Below are 25174 nucleotides of genomic sequence, written 5' to 3' on the forward strand. Positions count from 1 at the left end.
AGACAGATTATCTTTGATTTTAAGAAGTGATTTAAGAAGAATCAGTTACTGTTTCCCTCAACTAGTAAACCCAAACTAGTAAATTATTTAATATTTTCCCCCACTCCTGAATATATCTGCTCATGGATATACTTTTACAGACTTGGTTAACAATACATTTGGTGGAAAAAAATCCAATTTATTTCATGCTGGTTTTATTTTCCAGGAGAAAGTGTCTAGCCAAGAATCTCTCCACATAGCTTCAAAGAGAATAAGTCAAGTACCCAAATCTTAATTTGATTCCAAGATCAGTTCTCATACTTAAAAACCTCTTGTCTGTAACTTCCTGCAGTAGTTGAGTTCCTTTATTATTATTAATATCCATTTTAATTTATCTCTAAAGTGCTATTTTACTTGAATATCGTACCTTTGACTAGAGCTTTTTCTAGACTGAGTAAGTGTACATTAGCAGATTGTATTTGAATGATTCTGTAAGTACCTGTTTACTTATGAAACTTTTAGTTTGATATTTATAATCCTGAATTTTTTCTGTTTTGACATAGGGTTCATAGAATCATTGAATATCAAGATTGGAGGGGACCTCAGGAGGTCATCTAGTCCAACCCCGTGCTCAAAGCAGGACCTAATCCACAACTAAATCATCCCAGCCAGGGCTTTGTCAAGCCTGACCTTAAAAACCTCAAAGGAAGGAGATTCCACCACCTCCCTAGGTAACGCATCCCAGTGCTTCACCACCCTCCTAGTGAAAAAGTTTTTCCTAATATCCAACCTAACCTCCCCCATGGCAACTTGAGACAATTACTCCTTGTTCTGTCATCTGCTACCACTGAGAACAGTCTAGATCCATCCTCTTTGGAACCCCCTTTCAGGTAGTTGAAAGCAGCTATCAAATTCCCCCTCATTCTTCTCTTCTGCAGACTAATTAATCCCAGTTCCTTCAGCCTCTCGTAAATCATGTGCTCCAGCCCCCTAATCATTTTTGTTACCCGCTGCTGGACTCTTTCCAATTTTTGCACATCCTTCTTGTAGTGTGGGGCCCAAAACTGGACACAGTACTCCAGATGAGGCCTCACCAATGTCGAATAGAGGGCAATAATTCAAATAATTAAAAGTAAATTAACATAGGTTAGTATGGTTGGTTATGAATTAAAAACAAACCTTTAGGCTCACGGTCTTCTAAGGAATAATGACCTCATCTGAAATATACACTAGACAATAGCCATACATAAACATTTTTATTAGCTTTTAAAAGAATTTATGACAAATAGAAATATTATTTCCTAAAACTAAAGTCATGACTGGAGAAAAATTACTTGTATCTTTTGTTGGATTCACATGCCACCAAGCTGTACTTAAATACCCAGTAATCTCTTAGACTCTGTTTAGACTAGAAAAAAAGATACATCTTAAAATCAGATTAACTAAAAGATTGAAACACCACTTAGCGCTTGTAGTAGACACAAATTTAACACCTTTAAAATCATGTTAGTGGGTCCTTGGGGTAAGCCCAGTTTATAACATGATTGACCAATATGGTTTAAAAAGCGTTAGTACTTAGATACAGGTTTAAGTGATGTTTCAATCAATTTAGCTAATTCTGTTGTAGCATCGACTTTTTTTAATTTAAAAAGACCTTCAAATACCCCAGCGTAGATGTTAAATATTTCTAATCCAATTTATTGACTGTCTCCAACCTTCATGTTGTTGGACACAATTTTGAACAGCACGCACCTGCCAAAACTTGCTTAACAAAGCCTTTAAAGTTCAGTCCAAGATTTGGTCTGAAGTTAGTTGACTAGTGCTTATTTGGAATCATATTCTCAGAAACATGAGGCAAAGCCCCTCCAATTTCAATCAATCAAAACCACAATGATCATATGATATGAATATGGGTACGGAATGTGTCAATATCCAAAGGAACACATTAAATCCAGGAAAGGCAATCTTGTTTAGCTTTAGTGTTTCCTTGAGATAAGGTGGGTGATGATAGCATGATGGAAACACTGAAAATATTAAAGTAACATTAGTGCAATGACAGCGACGTATTCTGAATTAGAAAGAGTAAACACTGCAGGCCTGATTCTCAACATATGCCAGTGTAAATCAGAAGTAAACTCCACTGAAGTCAGGCCCCCAAATTCATAGGAAGGACACTTCTGTTTTTCTATTTAGTGAAACTCCATTTAAGTGTTGTCAAACATGTTAAAGTTACGTTTTGTCCTAGACCAGGGCTTGCTACTTCATGTCCTGGCTCTGTCAATCATTATCCAACCAGTGTATGGGGTGGAGCTGAAACGCAATAAAAATAAAAGAGTTGAGAAGGAGAAGTGTTCTAGTATTTATACCAGTACCAGAAGTGATTCAGATAAACCAGTCTTTCATTTTGCAATATTTCTTTCTTAACTTCAGGATCCTAAACAAATTCCCCTTTTCCTGCCCCACCCCCTCACCCAGTTCATATAAAACTCACTCTGCCTTTAGCAACACCTTGCTAGGCTGTTGTCTGTTAGTGCATGAGTGTCTGCCTTCTCTCTAGGAGAATGGACACTTACATCTCTACAGCTGACCCTTCTGTCTTGTTCTGCTTGGGTGTGACTGCAGCATTTGGAATAATCACCTTTTACAAAGTCAAGAAGAACCAGGTGGAGAAAAAGTGTATATTTGCCCGTGATCTCCTTGTGCTACTTTTATTGGAAATACTCTGTTTTGTCACACTGAAAAGTTACGTAGGCTTAATCCTGTTCTCTATGGCATGTCTCATCTGTTACATTTACTTACCAGTTCAAACAATGTTACCTGTGGATAACAAAGCTGTATTGATCACAGGTAAGAGGGAACATGCAAAGTTTGGGGAGTCAAATCTGCCCCATTAAACAGATATGCTGTACAAATTTGTGTAATCTTAAAGGTTATTTACTAAATATCTTGTATTCTTTTTATTAATTTTCCCAGCATTCTTTTTGCAGGTAATTAAAGGTTCTGAAATCATGTAGGAAAATATTCTTTGTGCTTATTTTATTATTTTTAGTGGCTTTGTTTCTTGAAAAGAAATTTTACAGATAGATTTTCAAGATGCGCTGCTAGTTTCTTTAACTAATATTTATTAGTGAAAAACATATGATGTTGCTTATGATTGTTAAGCTTTTTAGAACTAAGCTTTTAGAACTAAGATTTTAATGAGTAGATGCATTTTAAATATTACCTTTGTTTACTTCTGGAAAATGTTTTTATTAAACTATGCACGTGCATACAATTATTTTTGACTTATACCTTTAAACACTACATAGTCCCAAAGAATATCCAATTCAATACAGTAAAATATTATACACACACAATGTGTACATTATCTGTCCATCTCTATGAAATGATTAATGAATGAGAGATTTTCCTAACAATGGAAGTTCATATACGTAACATTGCTAATGAGCTTTGCTACTGTATGAACTAACTGTGACATGTTTCAGAGTAACAGCCGTGTTAGTCTGTATTCGCAAAAAGAAAAGGAGTAACTGTAGCTCACGAAAGCTCATGCTCAAATAAATTGGTTAGTCTCTAAGGTGCCACAAGTACTCCTTTTCTAACTGTGACATGTTGCTCATCTGTTTTTTGCTAAATGTTTTTATTTTGTCATTTAAATATTTCAATCTGCTGTTTTGTCTGGAGCAATTTCCTGGTGCTCAGTTGCCTTCGTAGCCCTTTCTTTCTTATTCATTTATTTATTTGTTTATATATATTTTTGTACCTGAAAGGGTGGATTGAATCTGAGTTGTAAAGCTGATTCATTTGGCTGAGAGTTTATACGGAAACTTGAAAAGTAATTTAGTTTGGATTGACAAGTGTTATTACTGAGATGAAAAAAGACAAATGATAAAACCACATCAGCAGCAAGGTCACGTCTTTTCTTGTAGCTCAGCCAAGTTCTGTCTGCTGCTTCCAGTCATGGTTCATTTGCAGTGGTGTATGGAATGAAGATGGATGTGAGCAGTGGGTGAATAGGGAATAGATGATTGTGAATGAATGCACAAACTTGAATTGATTATCTGTAGCAATACTCTAGGTTTACGCTCCGGGCTCTGGAGAGTTGCTTTTCTCTCTCCTTTTTTTCTAATACCTTTTGCAAGACGTTTAGATTTTGTCATTCTTTAATAAAAACCCATCAGTTTCTCAGGACTTATCTACACCAGATTGTGTGGATTAATCAGTTGTGCTTCAGCTGATTATATTGCATTGAATCAAGTTCCAGTCCACCTTCAGTTGGTTTAAGATTTGCCTTTGCATCAACATAAGGGCTGCCCTAAACCAATAAAGGTATAGGCTGTCCTCTTTGAACTAGGAGGAGGTTTTCCATTGCCGACTGGCACACAATCAATTGAAAGCAGGGCTTATCCCCAACGCATTTCTATGTTAAGCTGCACCAATTGTTGCCTCCCCACTGACTGAAGCAATTATGTGTGTAGATGCAAGGTGCTGTCCGGTCAATTTCAGTGTTGTTTTCTCCAAGGCAGACAAGGCCAGAGGGAGAGTTTTAATGACATGGTGTATTTCTCTTCCCTTTTTTTCCCTAAATTGTTGTGGAGTATTGCTGTACGCTGTTACACTCCTACGTACACTATGTACACATGAATTTTAAAAACACTCTGTATTTGTGGGTAATCTAAGCACTGTACCCAGATGTACAGACACTCTGTTCTCGACCTATGTATTACATAATGTTTTTTAACATTAGCTGTAGTAAAGTTTTAAAATCTGTTCTCTGACATGCCAGAACAATGCATTCTTGGGATTACCTCTAGGCAAACATGAAAGAGGCTGCAGATGTCACTAAAACCAAACGGTGGTGTGTTTTTTTTCAATTTGTTGAAGTAAAATCACATTTCTGTGCTGAAAGTTCCACCTGTCCTTTCCTCTGCCCTGCCTGTTAAGTGAGAACATACAATAAAGAGATCTGAGCTTAACTCAATTGTTAGCTGAGGTTTACAACACAGCCTTAAGGAGGGAAAGGGTGAAGCGGTGGGGAAAAGGGGCAGGTTTAGCAATGATGAGGAGGAAATGCAACATTTCTTTCACCTGATTGTTAGGCACCTCTCTGGCTTCCAACCAAGCTTCCAACCAATTCACCTCTGTCCCATACGAACCTGATTTGGGGCCAGCCCTGCTCCCACTGAAGTCAAGGCACTTTTGTATCTTTGTTCATGGATTCGGTCATCAATTTTAAGGCCAGAAGGGACCATTAGATCATCTAATCTGACCTCCACAGGCCATAGAACTTCACCCAGATACCCATGTTTGGGGCCCAATAACTTGGGCTTGACTAAAGCACATCTTCCAGAAAGGCATCATCCAGTCCTTATCTGAAGACATCAAGAGATGAAGAATCTACCATTAATCTGACTATTAGTACCCGTAACCCGCCAGTTGACATCCAACATGCTGACTCATGAAGCCATATGGAGGAAAACGTTGCATGTGCTGAAGAAATTCGTCCCACAGCACGTAAAGCTTTCTCTTCCTCAGCTAGTCCATAGCATCATCTCAGCTCTTTTATAGCATTTGAGTCTCTGTCACTTATTTCAGAGAACTGTAGCATGTATTTGGGTCTGGGAATCCTTCAAGCTATATGACAGGTTTCAGAGTAGCAGCCGTGTTAGTCTGTATCTGCAAAGAGAACAGGAGGCCTTGTGGCACCTTAGAGACTAACAAATTTATTTGAGCATAAGCTTTTGTGGGCTACAGCCCGCTTCATCAGTTGCATAGAATGGAACATATAGTATGAATAACAATCTATAATATGTTTCAGAGTAGCAGCTGTGTTAGTCTGTATTCGCGAAAAGGAGTACTTGTGGCACCTTAGAGACTAACCAATTTATTTGAGCATAAGCTTTCGTGAGCTATACATCCGATGAAATGAGCTGTAGCTCGCGAAAGCTTATGCTCAAATAAATTGGTTAGTCTCTAGGGTGCCACAAGTACTCCTTTTCTTTAATCTATAATATGTTACGTGTTTATCATGGTCCATCGCAAAGACCCAGAAAAAGCATTTTACAAAACTTTAAACTGAAATACAAAATATGCACAAAGATCACTTCTTCCTCCACTGCAATGCAGCCATCTCAAGAGTGGAATGTGCCTTGACTTCAGTGGGAGCAGGGCTGGCCCCAAATCAGGTTTGTATGGGATGGAGGTGGATTGCTTGGAAGCAAGAGAGGTGCCTAACAATCAGGTAAAAGAAATGTTGCATTTCCTCCTTGTCATTGCTAAATCTGTCGCTTTCACCAACACTTCACCCTTTCCCTCCTTAAGGCTGTGTTGTAAATCTCAGCTAACAATTGAGTTAAGCGCAGATCTCTGTATTTGTATGTGTTATGTAAAGCCTCTGCTCAATCCAGCAGAATGGGATTGTAAGATTTGTAACTTTTCAGTCATTGCTAGTATGATTGATAAGTTCTGTAACCTTTTTGCAAACTTTGTAACTTTAGTTCTTGTTAGCATAGCCTTTTAAGCTTTGTAACCTTTTCAGTTACTGCTTGTATAAACCTCCAAGCTTTGCAATACCGCATCAGGCAATCAGAGAGAGTGTGAACAAGGGAGTGTATGTGGGACTGGGTGGAGAGGAACTGCAAGGAGAATAGAGCCAGGGGCCAGGTGTGTCTGATGTAATCTGCCCTAAGAAGGCAATCATGGGGTGCTGTAAAGAAAAGAAGAACCTGGTATGCATGAAAGGAACGAAGTCTGGGAATGCTTCTCGGTGACAGACACAGAAGGGAAACTCTGTACATGACAGGAGCCACCCAGTTCCAGCACAAGGAAGAAGGCACACACACAAGCCCCCTGCTTCTTGACCTGCTTGTCGGCCCGGATCCATGACCACAGGTGGACACACCAGATCTACTATGCTTTGGCTTCCTCTGCTGTCTCTGGTAACTCTCCGCCTGTGTGCGTGTGTGGGTGCATGAGGGTATGAATGTGATGAATGGGCGCATGCACGAATAAGCCCCATCCCTTTTCTTTTGATCCAACAGTGGCATTTAATAAAAACAATATAAGTAATCCTGGGTTGGTGTGGGGGCTGCTGAGTCGGCGCTTGGGGTGGGGGTAGCTTGCAGAGACCTTCCCCTCCCCCCCCACCCCGGCCCTGCCTCCACCTTGGAGCTGCAGCTGGACATGCCGGCCGCTTCTGGGAGCGGTGCAGAGCCAGGGCAGGCAGGGAGCCTGCCTTAGCCCTGCTGCACCACCGGACTGTTAGTGGCCTAAAATCTCCTGGATTGGCTTCAGCATCCTCCAGAAAATTGAGCCCAATTCCAGGAGACCCTGGGCCAAACCGGGAGAGTTGGCAACCCTAAACAATGCTCAATTTAATTTTAGTGACTACGAGACACATGTAACCAATAAAATATGTGTTGTTATAATCCTGAACCATATCCTGCAATCAAAACTTCCATTGACTCAGGACTTTTGCTACAGTAAGGACTTCAGGATTGGGTCCAACACCAATAATACATAATACTTTTACTCTTCACAGTGCTTTACAGAGATTAATCATCACTAGCCCACAGTGAGGTTGGTAAGTAAGCAGTATTATCCCTGTTTTACAAAAGAGGAAACTGAGGCAGAGAGGTTCAATGACTTCCTTGGGGCCACAGAAAGGTTTAATGTCAGGACTAGGATTAGGCTCAGGAGTGCTCGCTTGTAGGCCTGTGTTCAGATGTCTAAGCCATACTGCATAGTTTATTTGGAAGTCAGGGGTCTTCTAGCCAATGAATTTCCATTATGTGAAATAGCCAGATGGTAGTGTAGCACCCTTGCCTTCAATGCACATTACATAGTGCAAGAGCTTCTGTGGTGCAGATGTGTAGCCACATTGTTTAATGCACTACTGGAGGATACTCAACTACTACAGGGAAGAGTGCAGTGCAAAAACCCAGACAGATCAGAATAACAAGGAGGCATGTTATGACTTAACGATATTTCTCTTCTTTATAATGTGGGACATCCATGTTCTGAGACTCGGCATTACACTCTTTGGCGTGCAAATAATAGCTTTCAAACACAAGCTTAGCATGACCCCTCCCACTATGGCCACACTACCTGAGCTCCTCCTGGACCATTTCCTCAGGAATCTCATTGAGGAGATGAGGTAGGACAGTGCTTAGCAAGTGAGGAAGGGTCAAACAAGGGATTCTGTTTGGTGGGAAGGGTCAGAGACAAGAATCAAGGATTTGTTGCTAGTATTTTAACAAGATACTTCCCAATCCCACCCCCTCCCACCCTTTGTGGTTATTTCTGTGTGAAGGGATGCAGTGAGCTCCCAGAGAGGTGAGAGACTGGTGAATGCATTCATGTAGTAAATACTCATCACTGTCTATGATGAGTGGAACTGCACAGCTGTCACCAAGAGAGAAGCAATGTCAAACAAATTTACTTATGGGCTTCTGGACACAGTTACAGAGTTTTCCCCCCACGGTGTATTGGGTTGGAACACTATGCTCAGAGCCGGTAGTTTTGAAGTAGGGGTGGGTGGTTAAGGGGGACAGGGAACTATTCTCACCTGATAGTTTCTGAAAAAAAAAAAAACAACACAACCTTGATAGTTGGTGCTATTTGGTCTGTTCTACAGATAGAAATTTGCTCTTTAGAAGTATTTTTATGAGCCTCGGGGATAAATCCTCCATACGGGGCTGTGCTCTCTTCCAGACTGAGAAACCACTTGCCTCTCTCCAGTTTGGTGGCAGAATGTGACCAGAAGAGCTGCCTTCTGTACACCGATATTCTGACTGTATTTTACATAATGTAATCTCTCTTGGCTCGAAAGTCATTTTGCAGAGTGATTGCTTTGAGATCCAAAAGTACTTCGGAAGATTGTCTGTTTCAGCTGAGATTTCAAGACCTGCAACAGTAGATATCTCTTAAGTTTTGCTTTGTTTTTTTCGCAGAACAGCTTTGCTACAACCAAGATTTCAATCTGAACGCTATCTTGCATTGAAGCAATTCAGCATTTTTCATTCCATTTCTCTTGTATATGTGGAGTCAAATCCTAATGGTGCACCTGTTTGTGATGAAATGAGCAGACGCCATCATCTCCAGAGCCTGACCTACTGGGAGACATTCTCTCTGAGTCTTTCAGCTGTGTTTTCTTATATGCATAAAGGATAGGGTTTCATAGGCAGTCTCCAAGTTCCCACAGATGCTGCTCCTAAAGCCGTACCTAACTTCCTTATATTTAGGCTTGGAATGATTAGGTTTCTATCAGTAAATGTCAGTAAACGTCAATTTCACAGCACACACACAAACCAACAAAAAATACTTTCATCAATAATCAAAATTTGCAGAGAGGTAAAGTACGAAAAATGCTGCTTGAGAACTTAGGGTTTGATTGAAGGATATTTGCCTTGTATATTTCAACATGTAATGTTGACAGCTTGCATTTGAAAGGTTATAAAGGTTTAGCTTTTAAAATCTCAGTGAACACTGCCATTAAATAATTGTCCCAGCCACAGAATTTCCTGCAATGTGAGAACTTATACAGATTCCAAATCTTAAAAAAATGCTTAGAAATAAACATCTGTTACCCATCAAAATTATAAAAAAAACAAAAATTGAATTCTGCCAGGCCTACTTATATTGCATGTTAAACACCAATGCACTAACGGACCAATTATCTAAGGATCCTTTACTTGGCCTCCATTTGGATGTATGCATGGTTTTCCTGGCAGTCATTTTACATTATTATATTATTCTTAATAGATGATAAAGAACTGTACGAAAGTTTTCAGTCAACTTTTTTTGCCAAACCATTCAGATTTGAGTTGAGCCAAAATATTTCAGTGACTTGTGTCAAACTCACTGATGTTTTTTGTCAAAAATCACACAATAATAATAATAATAAAAAAAGAAACGTTTCATTTTGCAATTTGCTTCATTTTATCTTAATTTTATTTTGAAAGATTAAAAAACACACCCCAAACAAAACCAAATGTTTCTTTTAGGGTCGAAAAAAATGTTTCATTTGACCCAAACTAATGTTTTTTAATTTTTCGGTTCAATGAAAATTTAAAAAAAAATAAATCATTTCAGACCAACTCAAAACAATTATTTTTCCTGAACAGTCAGTGAACCAAAAAAACTAACAGAAACAAACATTCTTACAGCTCTGTTTAGGAAGGAGTTTTTGTTTTATTTTGCCTAAGGTGTCTTTCTGATTTTGATGTTTTCAGGAAGTGATTCCGGGATTGGACATGCATTGGCAAAGTACTTTGACAGTTTAGGCTTTGTTGTATTTGCTAGTGTCTTGAATAAAAAAGGACCTGGGGCTGAAGAATTAAAAAGAAGCTGTTCCCAGAGACTTTGTATCCTGCAGCTGGATATAACCAGTTCTTCACAAATTAAGGAAGCCTATCTTAACATTTCAGAGATGGTGCAAAATACAGGTATGGTTTCTGTGACATTTTACGGGGTGGTGTGCAGATACCTCTTGCAAGGGGCTTCCATTGCATCACTGTTTGAAAATGTGTCCGTGTGTGTGTTCTGCATTTCCCGCCCCATCTCTGTACCTCTATACCAGTAAGGATATTTATATTGAAGAGACTTTTGCTTTATGGAGCACTCCAAAAATGGGATCCTTGTCAAATGGCACTAGTATGCCACCTACAAGAAGCAAGTGGGCCGAGAGGAGGAAAGGTGCAATGTGGGTACATGTACCTACAATTGCACAGCATCCTAACTTTGGTTTTGGCTGGGCCAACCAGACTAGAAGCTGGCATTTTAACAGTTGCGCTTTCTCCTTGTTAGGGAAGTTATATTTACTTACCTTCTCTGGCAGCATGGACTCTGTAACAGCAGTGTACGTTTTCTTCTCTTCCTCAGGGTTATGGGGTGTTGTCAACAATGCTGGAATCCTGGGGTTTACTGCAGATGGTGAGCTGCTGCCCATGAGTGTGTACAAGCAGTGTATGGATGTGAATTTCTTTGGGCATGTAGAGGTGACCAAAATGTTCTTACCGTTACTTCGGAAATCCAAAGGAAGGCTAATTAATATATCAAGTATGGCAGGTGAGTTAAACTAAAGTTTCAAGTTGACGGTACTATATCAATAATTATTTAGAATTTACCTGATGTAAATATTGAACAAGGTTTTGGTCAATATATCTCTGTTTGCTAATTCTCAGAAGTCCATATCTGCTTATTATTTCATTATCTATAGGCCTCTGTAATGAACTGTCTATTTTGTCTAGTGACTGCCTCCGATAACCAACCCCTAAAGAAGAAGAGTTTTATAGGGATAAAAACAGTAGCATCCTAGAGAAATTAACTCTTGTTCCATAGAAACTAATATAATAATCTAGCATGCCTAGATCTGGATGTGAAAGGTGGAAAATCCCCAGCAGGAGAACAAGGAAACCAGGTGTTGGTAGGGGCGCAAACATAGGTGCTGGAACTGAGGGAGGGGGGTTCCTGCAGGACCCCCTGGCTTGAAGTGGTTTCTGTCATATGCAGGGTTTACAGATTGGTTCAATGGCTCTTAGAACCCCTAAAAATTGTTCCAGGACCCCTTGGCACATATAAACTTGAGGGACTCACAGAGCAAGACATCAGGAAGCTTTGGGTAGGAGTGAGGGACAAGCTTTCGTAGTGGCGGTTTTCTTCTAGTTATGGGCCCAACCACGGTCCTAGAAAACTAGCTGACCTTGAAAGGGAGAGAAGAGCCATGATTCTGAAGGGGAAGGATCCTGGGCACCTAAGAGGTCTCTGCCCAAATCCAAAGAACTCTCCAGGATGGTGAGGAAACTGAGGCAGGGAGATGTTTATTGGGGTGTTTATGATTTTTTGTCTAGATCTGCTTACCCCTCAGGTTAAATCAAGAGTATGTGTGTTTACAGTCCTGTGCAGAGTGGGTGCGCCTGTTGGCTTTCACTTGCATGCCACTGAGCAGTTAGACGCTGAGTGCCCCTGCAGGTGGAGTTCTGGGATAGGGCGTATTTAAGCTACAGAGAACTCTGAGAGGTCAGCATTAGTCCCAGGGACTGGGCTGCTAGATAAGATCTGCATCCCAGGAGTCTGCCTAGGGACCCCACCCACAGGCAGAGCTTGGACACTGTTTAGACAAATTGGGCTTAAAGAACAGGGGGTTCAATGAGGTGGTCCCCAAACAGAACATAACTGATAAGTGTCCATTCAGGAGGGTTCTGTGTGTGACAGTGTTGAAGCCCACTCAGGCAGAATAGCCTGTTAACAATTTAAGGTCTGAAATATATATATTTTTTTAAATAAAAAAAGATTTCAATTCATGTTGAGGGACGTATTTTTATCCCAGCCTCCACATTTGCAAATACAGTTTTGTGAGCACAGTTATTTGTCACAGAAGAGCCAAATTCATGCACGTAAGTGGTACTTGGGAACTCACATCGGGGCTATCGTCCACCTCACTAGTTTGAGCAACGACTGTTGGCTTACACAAATTTTAAATGCATTGGTATAACTTTGGAGATGATGTAACATAACAAGGGATCTGTATTTCAACTAGCTGGCTCCCACTGAAGTATATGGCAATTTCTCATTGGCTCTGGTATGAGCAAACTCAAGTGCTCATACTCAGGGTGAAATCCTGGCCCTATGGAAGTCAATGAGAATTTTGCCATTGATTTTGATGGATCCAAAATTTCACCCTTTTTTGTGTGTATGGCTCCACCTAACTTAGTTCCCCCAAAATTATATGCTCCCTCAGCAAGCCAATGGAAAAAAGTCACATTTCTATGCAATGATGGACTTCTCTCCAGGTCATGTTTTCATATCTATGAGACCTTATAATTTTACAGTGAAGGAAACAGTGGATCGAGCATTTTAAAACCGTCTTTTCTAATTTGGGTGATCACCTGGAAACATGTGCAATAATAGGAGCTGGCAGCCAGTAGCTGAGGTGTTAGAGCTCCTAGATGCAGGATCCCACACTGCCAGAAGAGAGTTTGGTTTGATGAAGAAAAGTTAAAGGGTTACTGTATTGGTTTGTTTAAAAATGTTCCTTTGACTTGTTTTGGCTGCTCCGAACCTTCGTTTGCAGTGCAGCTGGCAGCCAGGTGCTGAATGTAAGAGCAGAGACATTTGCCAATTTCAGCTGCTGAATCTGGTTTGTGACAAGTGTCTAGAAAGCGGTAAGATGTACGAACAATAGCAAGGAAGGAAGCCAGCTGAGGGCACGGAGTGACAAGCTGATACCTTCACGCAGTCTGTGATCACCACGAAGCCAGTGGCTTGGGTGTCTTACTGCTGCATTGCCCAGCTAAGCAGAGCAGTGTGCTCCATTAATTCTCCCAGTTTATAATAATGCCTATTTCTTACATAGTGCTTGTCATCCGTAGATCTCGAAGGACCTCACAATCTTCAGTGTAGTTATCCTCAAATGCCCCAGGATGTAGGGAAACATTATTAGTCCCACTTTAAAGATGGGGAACTGTTACAGGAGATGGCCTTATTTTTGCTTTGAAATCTTTTGTATTTTAGTATGTCTGGCGCCTGTCCACATAACCTAAAAGCGTGTTTACTGTTTTAGCGTTTACAGGTTTAATGGAATTGGAAGTACTGAGTTGGCATTAGAAACATTACACATACACATGTTTTCAAAATGTGGCTTCTGATTTTGTGTCTAACGTCTAACGTCCATTGCAGGCACAAATGATAGAATGTAGTGATGTATAAAGTTTGATGCCTAATGTGTGAGTATAAAGTTTGCATTGTAGGTGCATTCAGGTAGATGTCTGAATTCTTATCATTTATGCTCCAGAATTGATTTCTGGCACAAAATTAGCAATTAAGGACCTTTTAATAACTTGCCTTTAGAGGCATATCAAATGATCCTGCTGTCACATTCTGGGTTGCAATCCAGATCAGTGAGAGTTTCTGTCACCTCTTACCCTGGAACCCTGAGTGCCTTGCCACTCTGGCTCTCTGCCTGGGATGAACGCTGCCAGTCAGCAACGAGCATGCGCTCTGTCTATGTATTGGGCAGCCTTGATCCAATGCTTTGGAGCCTCCTGCAATACCACAGATTTCCACTGGCTTCCACCAGCCGTGGTTACCAACTGGCAAGGTGACTCCACGCTTTCCCCAGCCCCGAATTTCCCCCAAAACGTGTGTTCTGAAATGTCCTTTCCTGGAGCAATCAGTGGGATACATGGGTGGTGGGTGGACACCCCAATCAGGGAGAATAGCCCCCTTCTGCACAAGCCCCCCTCTGGCCAGAGAAGCTCCAGGCCCACTGGAACCCTGACCCCCCCCTGCTGCTCAAGTAGCTTGGCTGGCCCAAGTAGCCTCCTCCAGCCACCCAGCGGAAGAATGCTGATCTTTTGGTATGCGCCATGCAGGTTCTGGGGTGGCTGAGGAGGTGATATCTGGTACTCAGCTTCCAGGGTTCACCATTAATCTCTCTGGAGTCCAGGGAGATTACTGATGAACCCCAGAAGCTGAATAGAAAATACCATCTCTTAAACTGCCCCAGAACCTGCCTAACACATAAGAATAAGTAAAAACCCGGCATCCAATGTAAGGGGCTGTGCCAGGGAAGGCTTAGCTTTCCCTGGTCTATTATGTGCACCACCTATGGTGGGATATTAAAGTTAATTGCCCCTTTAAGGTGTCAATATTCAACAGTTTGCAACTTTGGCTGGAGTTACCAAACAGTTCAGTTTAAACACTGTCCTGGGTTGGTTTAGATTAAAAATAAAACAAGTCATGAACAAAAGAAGATGGGATTTTAAGTGAATTCAGGTATGGGAGAGAAAGTTAGAAATCGCTACCAGCAAATAAAAGTGAAAACATGCAAGTAAGTCTAAATTTTAACCTAGCAAGGTTTGGTTCAAGGCTTCATTTAAGATGGCCTTTCTCACCCACCATCTTCCAGCAAGATGGTGACTGAGACACTCCTTGGTTAGGATCTCTCCCAGAGGCCCAAAGGGGCTGGTGCTTTTGGTTTCTGAGGTGAAAGAGAGAACTTGTGGTTTTCTGCCCCTTTCTTTTATACTCTAGTGAACCTTTGAAGTGGTTCTGAAGGTTACCCCTCAAAGTTTATTTAAGTAAAGATGAAGGTGACATGGAGTCTGGTGACAAGGACGTGCCATGCTTTATTCCCCCACCCACTTGTGTTTGCTGAAATGCAAATTGTTCTTTTTCCTGCTCTCTCCTCCCCCTGTTGAACTGAGGACCCTGTTTACTGCTTATATGTAAATTGAGATAAGCACACATTCCTTTGTTTAGGATAGACCTGTTTTACAACTTTTGCCTATGCAGTGTAGTCTGGTTATGAACATGCGTCTAATAACATCGAACGGGGAATTCATAACTTTAAATACACTGTTGCTACGTTCATTTCACGTTCATATTACTGACCCGCAAGTTATGATTTTTTAAATGATACCTCACCAGGCATGTTTTGTACAAAGATGATTACAGTAGTGTGTAGGGTGTGAATCCAGGGGTGCTTTGGTCACACCCACTTTACTTACAAATACTGTATTTACATGAATGCATGTATATCCTGGCCAGTGCTGGTAAATGTGCCGATATTAAGGGGAGCATGCATTCTTTTGGTAAAACACTAGCAGAGCAGTTAGGGAAGTCGCATTATGCATGGTCTGTGCTTGCCTGTGTCTAGGTGGAGGAAGGTTGCTCTTTAACTTGAGTTAAGGTTAGACTGACCTCAAAGGAAAGGAATGTTGTTGGTTTAAGGAAGAAGGAGTTAATGTCAGTTCGGATTACTCAGAAGACAATGAGTAATTGTCCTTTTAATGGCCTTTTAATAACAGAGCATGGCATTATGTGTGTCTTATTTTGAGCATGTACTGCAAGTACCAGTGAGACTAACTGTGGGTGTAGCAGGGGGTTGGGCTTGATGACCTATTGGAAGAGAGTTCTAATCTGACACCGGGGGTTCTATACTCTCCTGCAGCCATCCTCTTCACTGTAAAAGCATGGCCTTTGGAGATTTAAGTTCCCTACAAGAGTTGGTTGAAAATTTTCTGTCAAAAAGAAAAGTTTTCATATAAAAAATTAGTTTTCTAAAATTTTTCAGTTTTCAAAACCTAAAAATTCTGAAAAATCTGGAAATTTTCTCCCCCCCAAATTTTGTTAAACTCCAAAAGCAATTAAAAATTTTTCAAGAAAATTCTTGTTGTTTTCCAACTCTTCCCTAAGGCAGTATACTGTTGCGTTTTCTTGATCCAAAGGAAGGCTGGTTGGATGGAAATAGCGCAATGCATTCTGGGACCTGTGACTATATCTGTTCCCTTTTATGCAATGTAATTGTGACCTTTGGTTTGGCCTAATAGATTTCTCTTAGCTCTAATCTCACCTTTTTCAAGCAGATGTTAATAACACATGGAGAATCTACTGCCGGTATATGAGGTGGTTTTATAAGGCCTGGTCTACACTACATGGTTAGGTTGCCATAAGATGCCTTGCGTTGACCTACCTGTGGAAGTGTCTTCACTTAAATTTGACTCCTGAAAACGTCAGTGCCTCTCTGAGCCAATTTAGTAACACCACCTCCCCGAGCAGTGTAGAGACATGGTCAAAGTAATTAGGACAACGCAGCGTCAGTATAGACGCTGTGTTGTTTCCATTCACTGTTACTGGCCTCCAGAAGCTATCCCACAATGCCTCACACACTGACACTATAATTGATACCAGTGCTCGTGGTGAGGACATGCATTGCTGACATAAGGAGTCAAGTGTGGACATATACAAGTGATTTAATAACTGTGGTAGCTATATGCCCACGTAAGCTATGTCGACATAATTCTGCAGTAAGAAGAAAAGGAGTACTTGTGGCACCTTAGAGACTAACAAATGTATTTGAGCATAAGCTTTCGTGAGCTACAGCTCAAGTGAGCTATAGTTCATGAAAGCTTATGCTCAAATAAATGTATTAGTCTCTAAGGTGCCACAAGTACTCCTTTTCTTTTTTGTGGATACAGACTAACATGGCTGCTACTCTGAAACCTGTCATAATTCTGTAGTGTAGACATGGCCTTTAAAACTGGAATTGAGACTGTGTTAACTGACGGGGACTTCAAATCCACTGCCTTTATTCACCCATTAAAAACAACAGAACAAAACACCATTGCTTAATTATTAATACTATCTAACATGTTCTCTGTGTGATTTCCCTTTCTGAATCTAACTGCAATTGTGATTCTCTGCATTGTATCCCAAAATGCAATACAATTTACTCTCCCTGTGTTTAAAAGTGATGGATGGCCAGGTGTGATTCTGACTGCAGCTGCTTCGAGCTACTGCTGATTTAAGAATTTTTTTTTTTGTGCCAGAAAAAAATGAGTCCCGCGATGTCTTGTCTTTAACCTCAGTGAGAGCTGCATAATTTTGGGTTACGCTATGATCATTCTTTTAAATTATTGAAATAAAGTTTCAGTAGCCCAGAAAGCACGGGAGTCAAACTTTATCATGGTTTATATTGCTCCTGTAGGAGGCATTCCGATGCCAAGATTTGCCGCATATGGTGCATCAAAAGCCGCTCTGTCCATGTTTTCTGGAGTAATGAGGCAGGAGCTTGCCAAATGGGGAATTAAAGTTGCTGCAGTTCATCCAGCAGGCTTCAGAACGTGTACGTATTTGACATTTCAGCTAGTTCTCCTTCTTCCTTCAGATTATTCCTTAGAGACCAACATCCTCAAGTAAAAGTCATGAATGATTCTCAGCAGTCACAGTTACTTCCTATACTTCTATTCCATTACTCAAATTGAGCCAGCTTTCTTAAGGGAATTAAAAAAAAACAAAGAAAAACCCACCAACCTCCCCCTACATAGGTAGTGAGCAATTTTTTTGCTTCCAAGCAGTTAACCTTTAGGCAATAATCTTTACCAAAGGATGACTGAAAACCTTATTTTGCCTTTCCTGATGAATAGAATGTAGTAAATGACTAGGCAGTGGCATGCCTAAGGGTGTGTCTACACTATGGAATTAAGTCGATTTTATAGAAGTTGATTTTTAGAAATCTATTTTATACAGTCAATTGCGTATGTCCCCACTAAGAGCATTAAGTCGGCGGAGTGCGTCCTCACTACCGTGGCTAGCATCGACTTACGGACTGGTGCAGTGTGAGTGACCACAGTTCCTGCAGTCTCTGCTGCCCATTGGAATTCTGGGTTAAGCTCTCAATGCCTGATGGGGCAAAACATTGTCACGGGTGGTTTTGGGTACATGTCGTCAGTCGCCCCTCCCTCCATGAAAGCAACGGCAGACAATCGTTTCGCGCCTTTTTTCCGTGCAGACGCCATACCATGGCAAGCATGGAGCCCGCTCAGCTCAGCTCACCATCATGGCTGCTGTTGTGTCCTGGGTGCTGCTGTCAGCAGATGGTGCAGTAGGACTGCTAACAGTAGTCATCAACCATTTCCACTGCAACTCCTGGTTCCATGAATCCACCTTGCAGGTCCTCTCGTCGTTCTGTATAAATATCTATTCTTGTGGCATCTGTTGTCATCCACCACTTCCGCTGCAACTCTGCTCTCCTGCAGATGCCATACCACGGCAAGCATGGAGCCCACTCAGATCTCTGCTGCTGTTGTGAACATTGTAAACGCCTCGCGCAGTATGTGCAGAACCTACAAAAGCAGGCAAGGAGGCGATGTCAGCGTGATCACGATAGTGATGAAGACATGGACACAGACTTCTCTCAAAGCACGGGCCCTGGCAATTGGACATCAGGGTGGTAATGGGGCAGGTTCCTGCTGTGGAACGCCGATTCTGGGCCTGGGAAACAAGCACAGACTGGTGGGACCGCATAGTGTTGAAGGTCTGGGATGATTCCCAGTGGCTGCGAAACTTTTGCATGTGTAAGGGCACTTTCATGGAACTTTGTGACTTGCTTTCCCCTGCTCTGAAGCACAAGAATACCAAGATGAGAGCAACCCTCACAGTTGAGAAGCAAGTGGTGATAGCCCTCTGGAAGCTTGCAATGACAGACAGCTACCAGTCAGCTGGGAATCAATTTGGAGTGGGTAAATCTACTGTGGGGGCTGCTGTGATGCAAGTAGCCTACGCAATCACTGAGCTGCTGCTATCAAGGGTAGTGACTCAGGGAACCCCATTGCAGCAAAGCCATACACTATGACCTGCACATTTCCCAAACTGTGGTGGGGCAACAGATGGAATGCATATCACTATCTTGCGACCGGACCACCCTGGTAGCCACTACGTAAACTGCAACGGGTACTTTACAATGGTGCTGCAAGCACTGGTGGATCACAAGGGACGTTTCACCAACATCAATGTGGGATGGCCGGGAAAGGTTCATGACGCTTGCATCTTCAGGAACTCTGGTCTGTTTCAACAGCTGCAGGAAGGAACTTGCTTCCCAGACCAGAAAATTACCATTGGGGATGTTGAAATGCCTATAGTTATCCTTGGGGACCCAGCCTACCCCTTAATACCATGGCTCATGAAGCCATACACAGGCACCCTGGACAGTAGTCAAGAGCAGTTCAACTATAGGCTGAGCAAGTGCAGAATGGTGGTAGAATGCATTTGGACGTTTAAAAGCTCGCTGGCACAGTTTACTGACTAGGTTAGACCTCAGTGAAACCAATATTCCCATCGTTATTGCAGCTTGCTGTGTGCTCCACAATATCTGTGAGAGTATGGGGGAGACGTTTATGGCGGGGTGAGCGGTTGAGGCAAATCACCTGGCGGTCGATTATGCGCAGCCAGACACCAGGGTGATTAGAAGAGCACACCTGGATGCCCTGCTCATCAGAGAAGCTTTGAAAACCAGTTTCATGAATGGCCAGGCTACGTCAGTTCTCTTTGTTTCTCCTTGATGAAAACCTGCCCCCTTGGTTGACTCTACTTCCATGTAAGCCAACCGACTTCCCCCCCTTTGATCACCGCTTTCAGAGGCAATAAAGTCATTATTATTTCAAAATCATGCATTCTTTATTAATTCATCACACAAATGGAGGGAAACTTGCAAGGTAGGGGTGGGTGAGGAGGAAAGCACCGGGTGGGGTGGGGGAAGAGAGGAGGGAAGGACAAGGCCACACTACAGTTCAAAACTTATTGAATGCCAGCCTTCTGTTACTTGGGCAATCCTCTGGGGTGGAGTTGCTGGGTGCCCATAGCCTCCCCCCGCCCCGTGTTCTTGGGCGTCTGAGTGAGGAGGCTATGGAACTTGGGGAGGAGGACAGGCGGTTATACAGGGGCTGCAGCGGTGGTCTGTGCTCCTGCTGCCATTCCTGCAGCTCCACCAGATGCCTGAGCATGTCACTTTGCTCTCCCATTAGCCTCAGCATTGCATTCTGTCTCCTCTCATCGTGCTCCTCCCTCCTCTCATTGTGTTCATTTAATGCTTTCCTGGACTCTGCCATTGTTTGCCTCCATGCATTCTGCTGAGCTCTTTCAGTGTGGCAGGACTGCATGAGCTCTGAGAACATGTCATCACGAGAGCTTTTTTTTTTTGCCTTCTAATCTGCGCTAACCTCTGGGACGGAGATGATGGGGGAGCATAGAAACATTTGCAGCTGCAGGAGGGAAAAAAAGGGAGAGTAGTATTTAAAAAGACACATTTTAGACAGGGGCAGCTCTCCCAATTTTGCCGCCCCAAGCAGTCGCCGCTGAATTGCCGCCGCGGCGGGAAGAGCAGCGGAGCTGCCACCGAATTGCCCCCACGGGACACGGACTGCCGCCCCATTCTGACGGCCGCCCCAAGCACTTGCTTGGAAAGCAGGTGCCTGGAGCTGGCCCTGATTTTAGAGAACAAAGAGAAAACTATTTCACACTGAATCAAGTGATTCACATTACATAGCACATGTGCTTTTGGTACAAGGTCGCATTTTGCCTCTTATATTGAGTGCCTGCCAGTTTGGTGTGAGACATCACACATGCTCAGCTGGGCAACAGAATTCGGCTTGCAGGCAGACATGGTAAGGCAAAGGGTTTCAACTTCTTCAACCTTCATAACATGTGGGAATGGTTTCAAACAGCAGCGCCCTCCTTTCCCATACCAAGCAAAGCCTGTTGGGTTGCGCATTTAAAAAGAAGGGGTGCGGTTTTAGGGTGAATGTGCAGCACAACCCCCCACCAATTCTCTGGGATGATCACTTCACCCCCCATCCCACACGCACACACCACGTGGCTAGTATCAGGGAAGATCCCTGTCAGCCAAACGCAAACAGCTCAGCATGAACGGGCCTCCCCCCAACGCGTGGCTAGCAGCGGGGAGGATTTCTTTTCAGCCAAAGGCAAACAGCCCAGCAGGAATGGGCACCTCGGAGTGTCCCCTTAAACAAATTTCCCGTATTTCAACCAGGTGACCATGAATGATATCACTTTCCTGAGGCTAACACAGAGAGATGAAGAACAGATGTTGCTTGAATGCCACCAAAGCCCGGGCCCATTCGCTGCAATGATTCCAGACTACTTGCTACTGGCTCGGCGTGGTAAAGTGTTGTACCATGGAGGACGGAATAAGGCTGCCCTCCCCAGAAACCTTCTGCAAAGGCTTTTAGAATACCTTCAGGAGAGCTTCATAGAGATATCCCTGGAGGATTTCCGCTCCATCCCCAGACACATTAACAGACTTTTCCAGTAGCTATACTGGCCGCAAATGCATCCCAAGTCTTCAGGGCAAATTAATCATTAAACACGCTTGCTTTTAAACCCTGTATTATATTTTAAAAGATACACTCACCAGAGGTGCCTTCTCCGGCTTCATGGTCCAGGAGCCTGCCTTGGGAGGGTATTGGCTCCAGGGTGATGAACAGTTCCTGGCTGCCGGGGAGAAGGGATTGTCCTTTGCCTCCTTTGTTTTTTGATAGGCTTGCCTGAGCTCCTTAGTTTTCATGCGGCACCTCTGTGTGTCCCTGGTATAGCCTCTGTCCATCATGCCCTTGGAGATTTTGGCATATATATTGGCATTTTGTCCTTTGGAACGGAGTTCTGCCTGCACGGATTCTTCTCCCCATCCAGTGATCAGATCTGGTACCTGCTGTTTGGTCCATGCTGGAGCTCTTTTGCAATTCTGGGACTGCATGGTCACCTCTGCTGATCAGGTCACCATGCTGGCCAAACAGGAAATGAAATTCAAAAGTTCCCGGGGCTTTTCCTGTCTACCTGGTCAGTGCATCTGAGTTGAGAGTACTGTCCAGAGGGGTCACAATGGAGCACTCTGGGATAGCTCCCAGAGGCCAGTACCGTAGAATTGCATCCACACTACCCCAAATTTGACCCAGCAAGGTCGATTTTAGTGCTAAACCCCTTGCCAGGGAGGAGTATAGAAATCGATTTTAAGAGCTCTTTAAATGGACAAAACAGGCTTGGTTGTGTGGACGGGTGCAGGGTTAAATCGACCTAACGCTGCTAAATTCAACCTAAACTCATAGGGTAGACCAGGGCTATGTGTTTGTCAGTCATTCCTAATGGGGGAGGCAATCATTTCTTCTTTGCCTTTACGTGCCTTGCCAAAAGTAAAAAACAGACTTCTGTGTGGGTTTGACTTGATTAAGGAAGCCACAAGAACTAATGAAGAACTTCAAATCTGCCAATAATAGGTAAAACTGCATAGGACACAGTGTTCTAATGCTCTTTATCAAACTGTTTTCCCGTGTAAGGGGTTCCATCTGTATAATGGGTGTCCTGGTGCATTGTTTCAAGGTGCTACTCATTTTTACTATGTAACTGAGGTGCCTATCTTTTTAATCTCTCCTACCCACATTCCAATAGCCCTTTCAACTCTAAATTCTTCTTCTCTCCACCCTGTTAGAGAAGAAAACCAGGTTTCTACAGAATTCCTTTCCAAGTCACAAAAGTTATAAGTGACAGAAGAGATTTCAAGCATTCAGTGGAAACCAAAGTAGTGGTGTCTAGCTAGCTAGTTTAAGTACTTGAGGACTAGGCCCTACAGAACACAGTTGAGGGCCTGTAGAAGAGCATTATGAGGACGCTGGCATTCCCAGTCTCTGTGGATGTGCTTGTTCTTCTGGTGAGGAAAATGGAAGGGTTGAGTTTCCAGTGCTATCTATTCAGCACCTTTTATTAGCACTAAAAATTGTGTTTACAAAGACATTAAAAAGCAAAGAGAATTTTCCTTATCTATAAACCCCCATTACGCTTTCCATGGAAAATAACTTGGAATGGCCTTACTGAGTGTTTGTTTTTCATAAGGGACAGGGCTCTAAAATTTCCTGTCTCTTCCTCTGTGTTAAGATATGGTTTACGTTAGCAAAGTACAAGCTTGATAGCAAAGACGAAAAAGGAGTGAAGTCCCTCAATCCATACTTTACAGTAGGCTGTCCTGTCCTAGCTGCAACTTAGCCATACTTTTGTTATATTTTTAAGAACTTCGGGCTTACCATCAAATAATGAAACTTTTGATGCAGTTTAGATGTGCAGAACAAGATAGGGAGGAAAAGACTCGATGTACTTATTTACCAGTTGAACTGGATTGTCAAGTTAATGTACAAAAGCCCAAACTCATAAACTTTAGTTTGTTATTCCAGGCATACAAGGTACATCTGAGCTGTGGGCTAAGCAAGAAAAGCATCTTCTGGAGAATCTCACACCAGATGTGAAGAAAGATTACGGTGAAGACTACATTCAAGCACTGAAAAATTTCCTCCTGCACATGCCAGTTCATTGTGCCTCTGACCTCTCTCCAGTACTAGATGATGTTCTCCATGCTTTATTGGCAAAGAGTCCACATGGTTTATACACTCCAGGCAAAAGTGCTTACCTAGGTCTATGTACCTTTTGCTATTTTCCTCTCTGGTTTTATGATTTTTTCATGGGTAAGATGCAAAGTACCAAGAGTGTACCCAGCGCGTTAAAGGCATCAGAGGCCAAAAACAAGAACACATAGGCAGAGTATGGAATTCTGTCAGCATTTTAAATTACACCGTGAGACCAGGGCAAGGTTTTGTGTGAAGACAGCGTTTGCTACATCGTAATTTACTGGGGCTCTTTGCTCACCAATTTGCATTCCAGCTACTGGGCAACTGGGTTAATCTTGAAGCTTTGTGTATTTTAGGCCTTGTCTACGTGGCGATGGTGGTGGGGGGGGAGATTGATCTACATTATTCAACTTCAGCTAAATGAATAACTTAGATCTACTTACCGCAGGGTCCACACTATGCTATGTTGACTGGTGACTCTCTCCTGTCAACTCCCCTTGCACTTCTTATTCAGGTGGAGTACAGGAGTCGACAGGAGCATGATCGGTGGTCGATTTACCTGCTAAATCAACTGCCGATGCATCGATCGCCACGCATTGAACCCCCAGTAAGTGTAGACAAGCTCTTAGTGTTCATGAAAGGTGGAGGAAGGGCAGCACTAGCAGGAACAGTGATGACTTCCCCTCACAGTGCCCCTTACCCCACATTGTGCCTTTCTCTTTGGGAAGTAAGTGGCTAGCTCAGGCTCTATGCCCTGTCCGTCCACCTTTTTGCTGAGTTTGCTTCAGCCGGCCAGTGAATGCCACACATTATGAAGCTCATTATGAAACCACACATTGTATGACACAGGCCTCCGTGCCGACAGGGGCATAAGATCCTACCCCACATTGCTGCATTAACACTCTCTGAACATGGCTTCAGGACCTGGAAGGAAGGAAGGGGGCTGCATCCCTGGTACTCCCATGCTGATGAGGACGGGGCCAGAGATCCTGGGTGCCAAGGCTAGCCCCATCCCCTCAGCCCTGTCAACAATGTATGGTAGGGAGGATGCCTTTAAAAAGGAGGAAACTAAACTGCAGACAGATGGGCGCGGAGCATGATTGCCGTAAGCAGGAGACTGTTGGAGTGACTCCTCAAGCCACAGCCACGAGATCTTCACCCTAACCCTACAGAGAGTGCAGCGAGCTCACACTCTAAGCCCGCTCAGCAGCCCCGCCAGAGAGATCTCTCAAAACTCCTATGCAGGTGGTATTGTTGGCACTATTGTGGGCCCCCCGCCCCCAACACCTTTGGGAGATCCTTGGGAGATCCTGGGAAGGAGATGCATTGGAGGGTATCGGGGCATTTGACTTTCCTTTTGATTCCCCCATCCAGAGAGACTTAAGAATGCCTGCAAAGGGCAGGGCCCCCTTGTAAGTAGTAAGAAAGTGGGGTCTGTGCTGGAGCCACCTGGGTGTGGTCAGGTTCTCCCACCATCTGGGAGAAAAGCTTCAGGGGTCTCCCTTCCC

At 42.9% G+C, this 25174-nt stretch overlaps 1 protein-coding gene across 3 annotated transcripts; it reads left to right on the forward strand.

The window, feature by feature from the left end:
- The first annotated feature begins 519 nt into the window (after nucleotides 1-519).
- On the forward strand, nucleotides 520-24967 carry HSD17B2 (hydroxysteroid 17-beta dehydrogenase 2). 3 transcript variants are annotated; one of them, XM_048816785.2, is made up of 6 exons: nucleotides 520-710; nucleotides 2537-2826; nucleotides 10212-10424; nucleotides 10861-11046; nucleotides 17468-17605; nucleotides 23496-24967. In XM_048816785.2, exons 2-6 carry the CDS (start codon nucleotides 2541-2543, stop codon nucleotides 23852-23854), a joined length of 1182 nt encoding a protein of 393 aa, XP_048672742.2. In that variant the 5' UTR covers nucleotides 520-710; nucleotides 2537-2540; the 3' UTR covers nucleotides 23855-24967. The 3 variants fall into 3 exon arrangements, with proteins under 3 accessions (XP_048672742.2, XP_048672741.2, XP_048672743.2); XM_048816784.2 differs by lacking the exon at nucleotides 520-710 and having other exon boundaries at nucleotides 720-2826; XM_048816786.2 differs by lacking the exons at nucleotides 520-710; nucleotides 17468-17605 and having other exon boundaries at nucleotides 720-2826.
- The last annotated feature ends 207 nt before the right edge of the window (nucleotides 24968-25174 follow it).

The sequence above is a fragment of the Caretta caretta genome, chromosome 12, assembly GCF_965140235.1.
Source record: "Caretta caretta isolate rCarCar2 chromosome 12, rCarCar1.hap1, whole genome shotgun sequence".
Taxonomy (NCBI): Eukaryota; Metazoa; Chordata; order Testudines; family Cheloniidae; genus Caretta; species Caretta caretta.

What these genes read in the sequence shown, in the direction of transcription:
- HSD17B2 (XM_048816784.2), top strand. Translation starts at nt 2,514, where the DNA reads ATGAGTGTCTGCCTTCTCTCTAGGAGAATGGACACTTACATCTCTACA. An exon ending in CAAAGCTGTATTGATCACAG is followed by an intron (nt 2,827 to 10,211) that starts GTAAGAGGGAAC and finishes TGATGTTTTCAG; the next exon opens with GAAGTGATTCCGGGATTGGA. An exon ending in TCCAGCAGGCTTCAGAACGT is followed by an intron (nt 17,606 to 23,495) that starts GTACGTATTTGA and finishes TTGTTATTCCAG; the next exon opens with GCATACAAGGTACATCTGAG.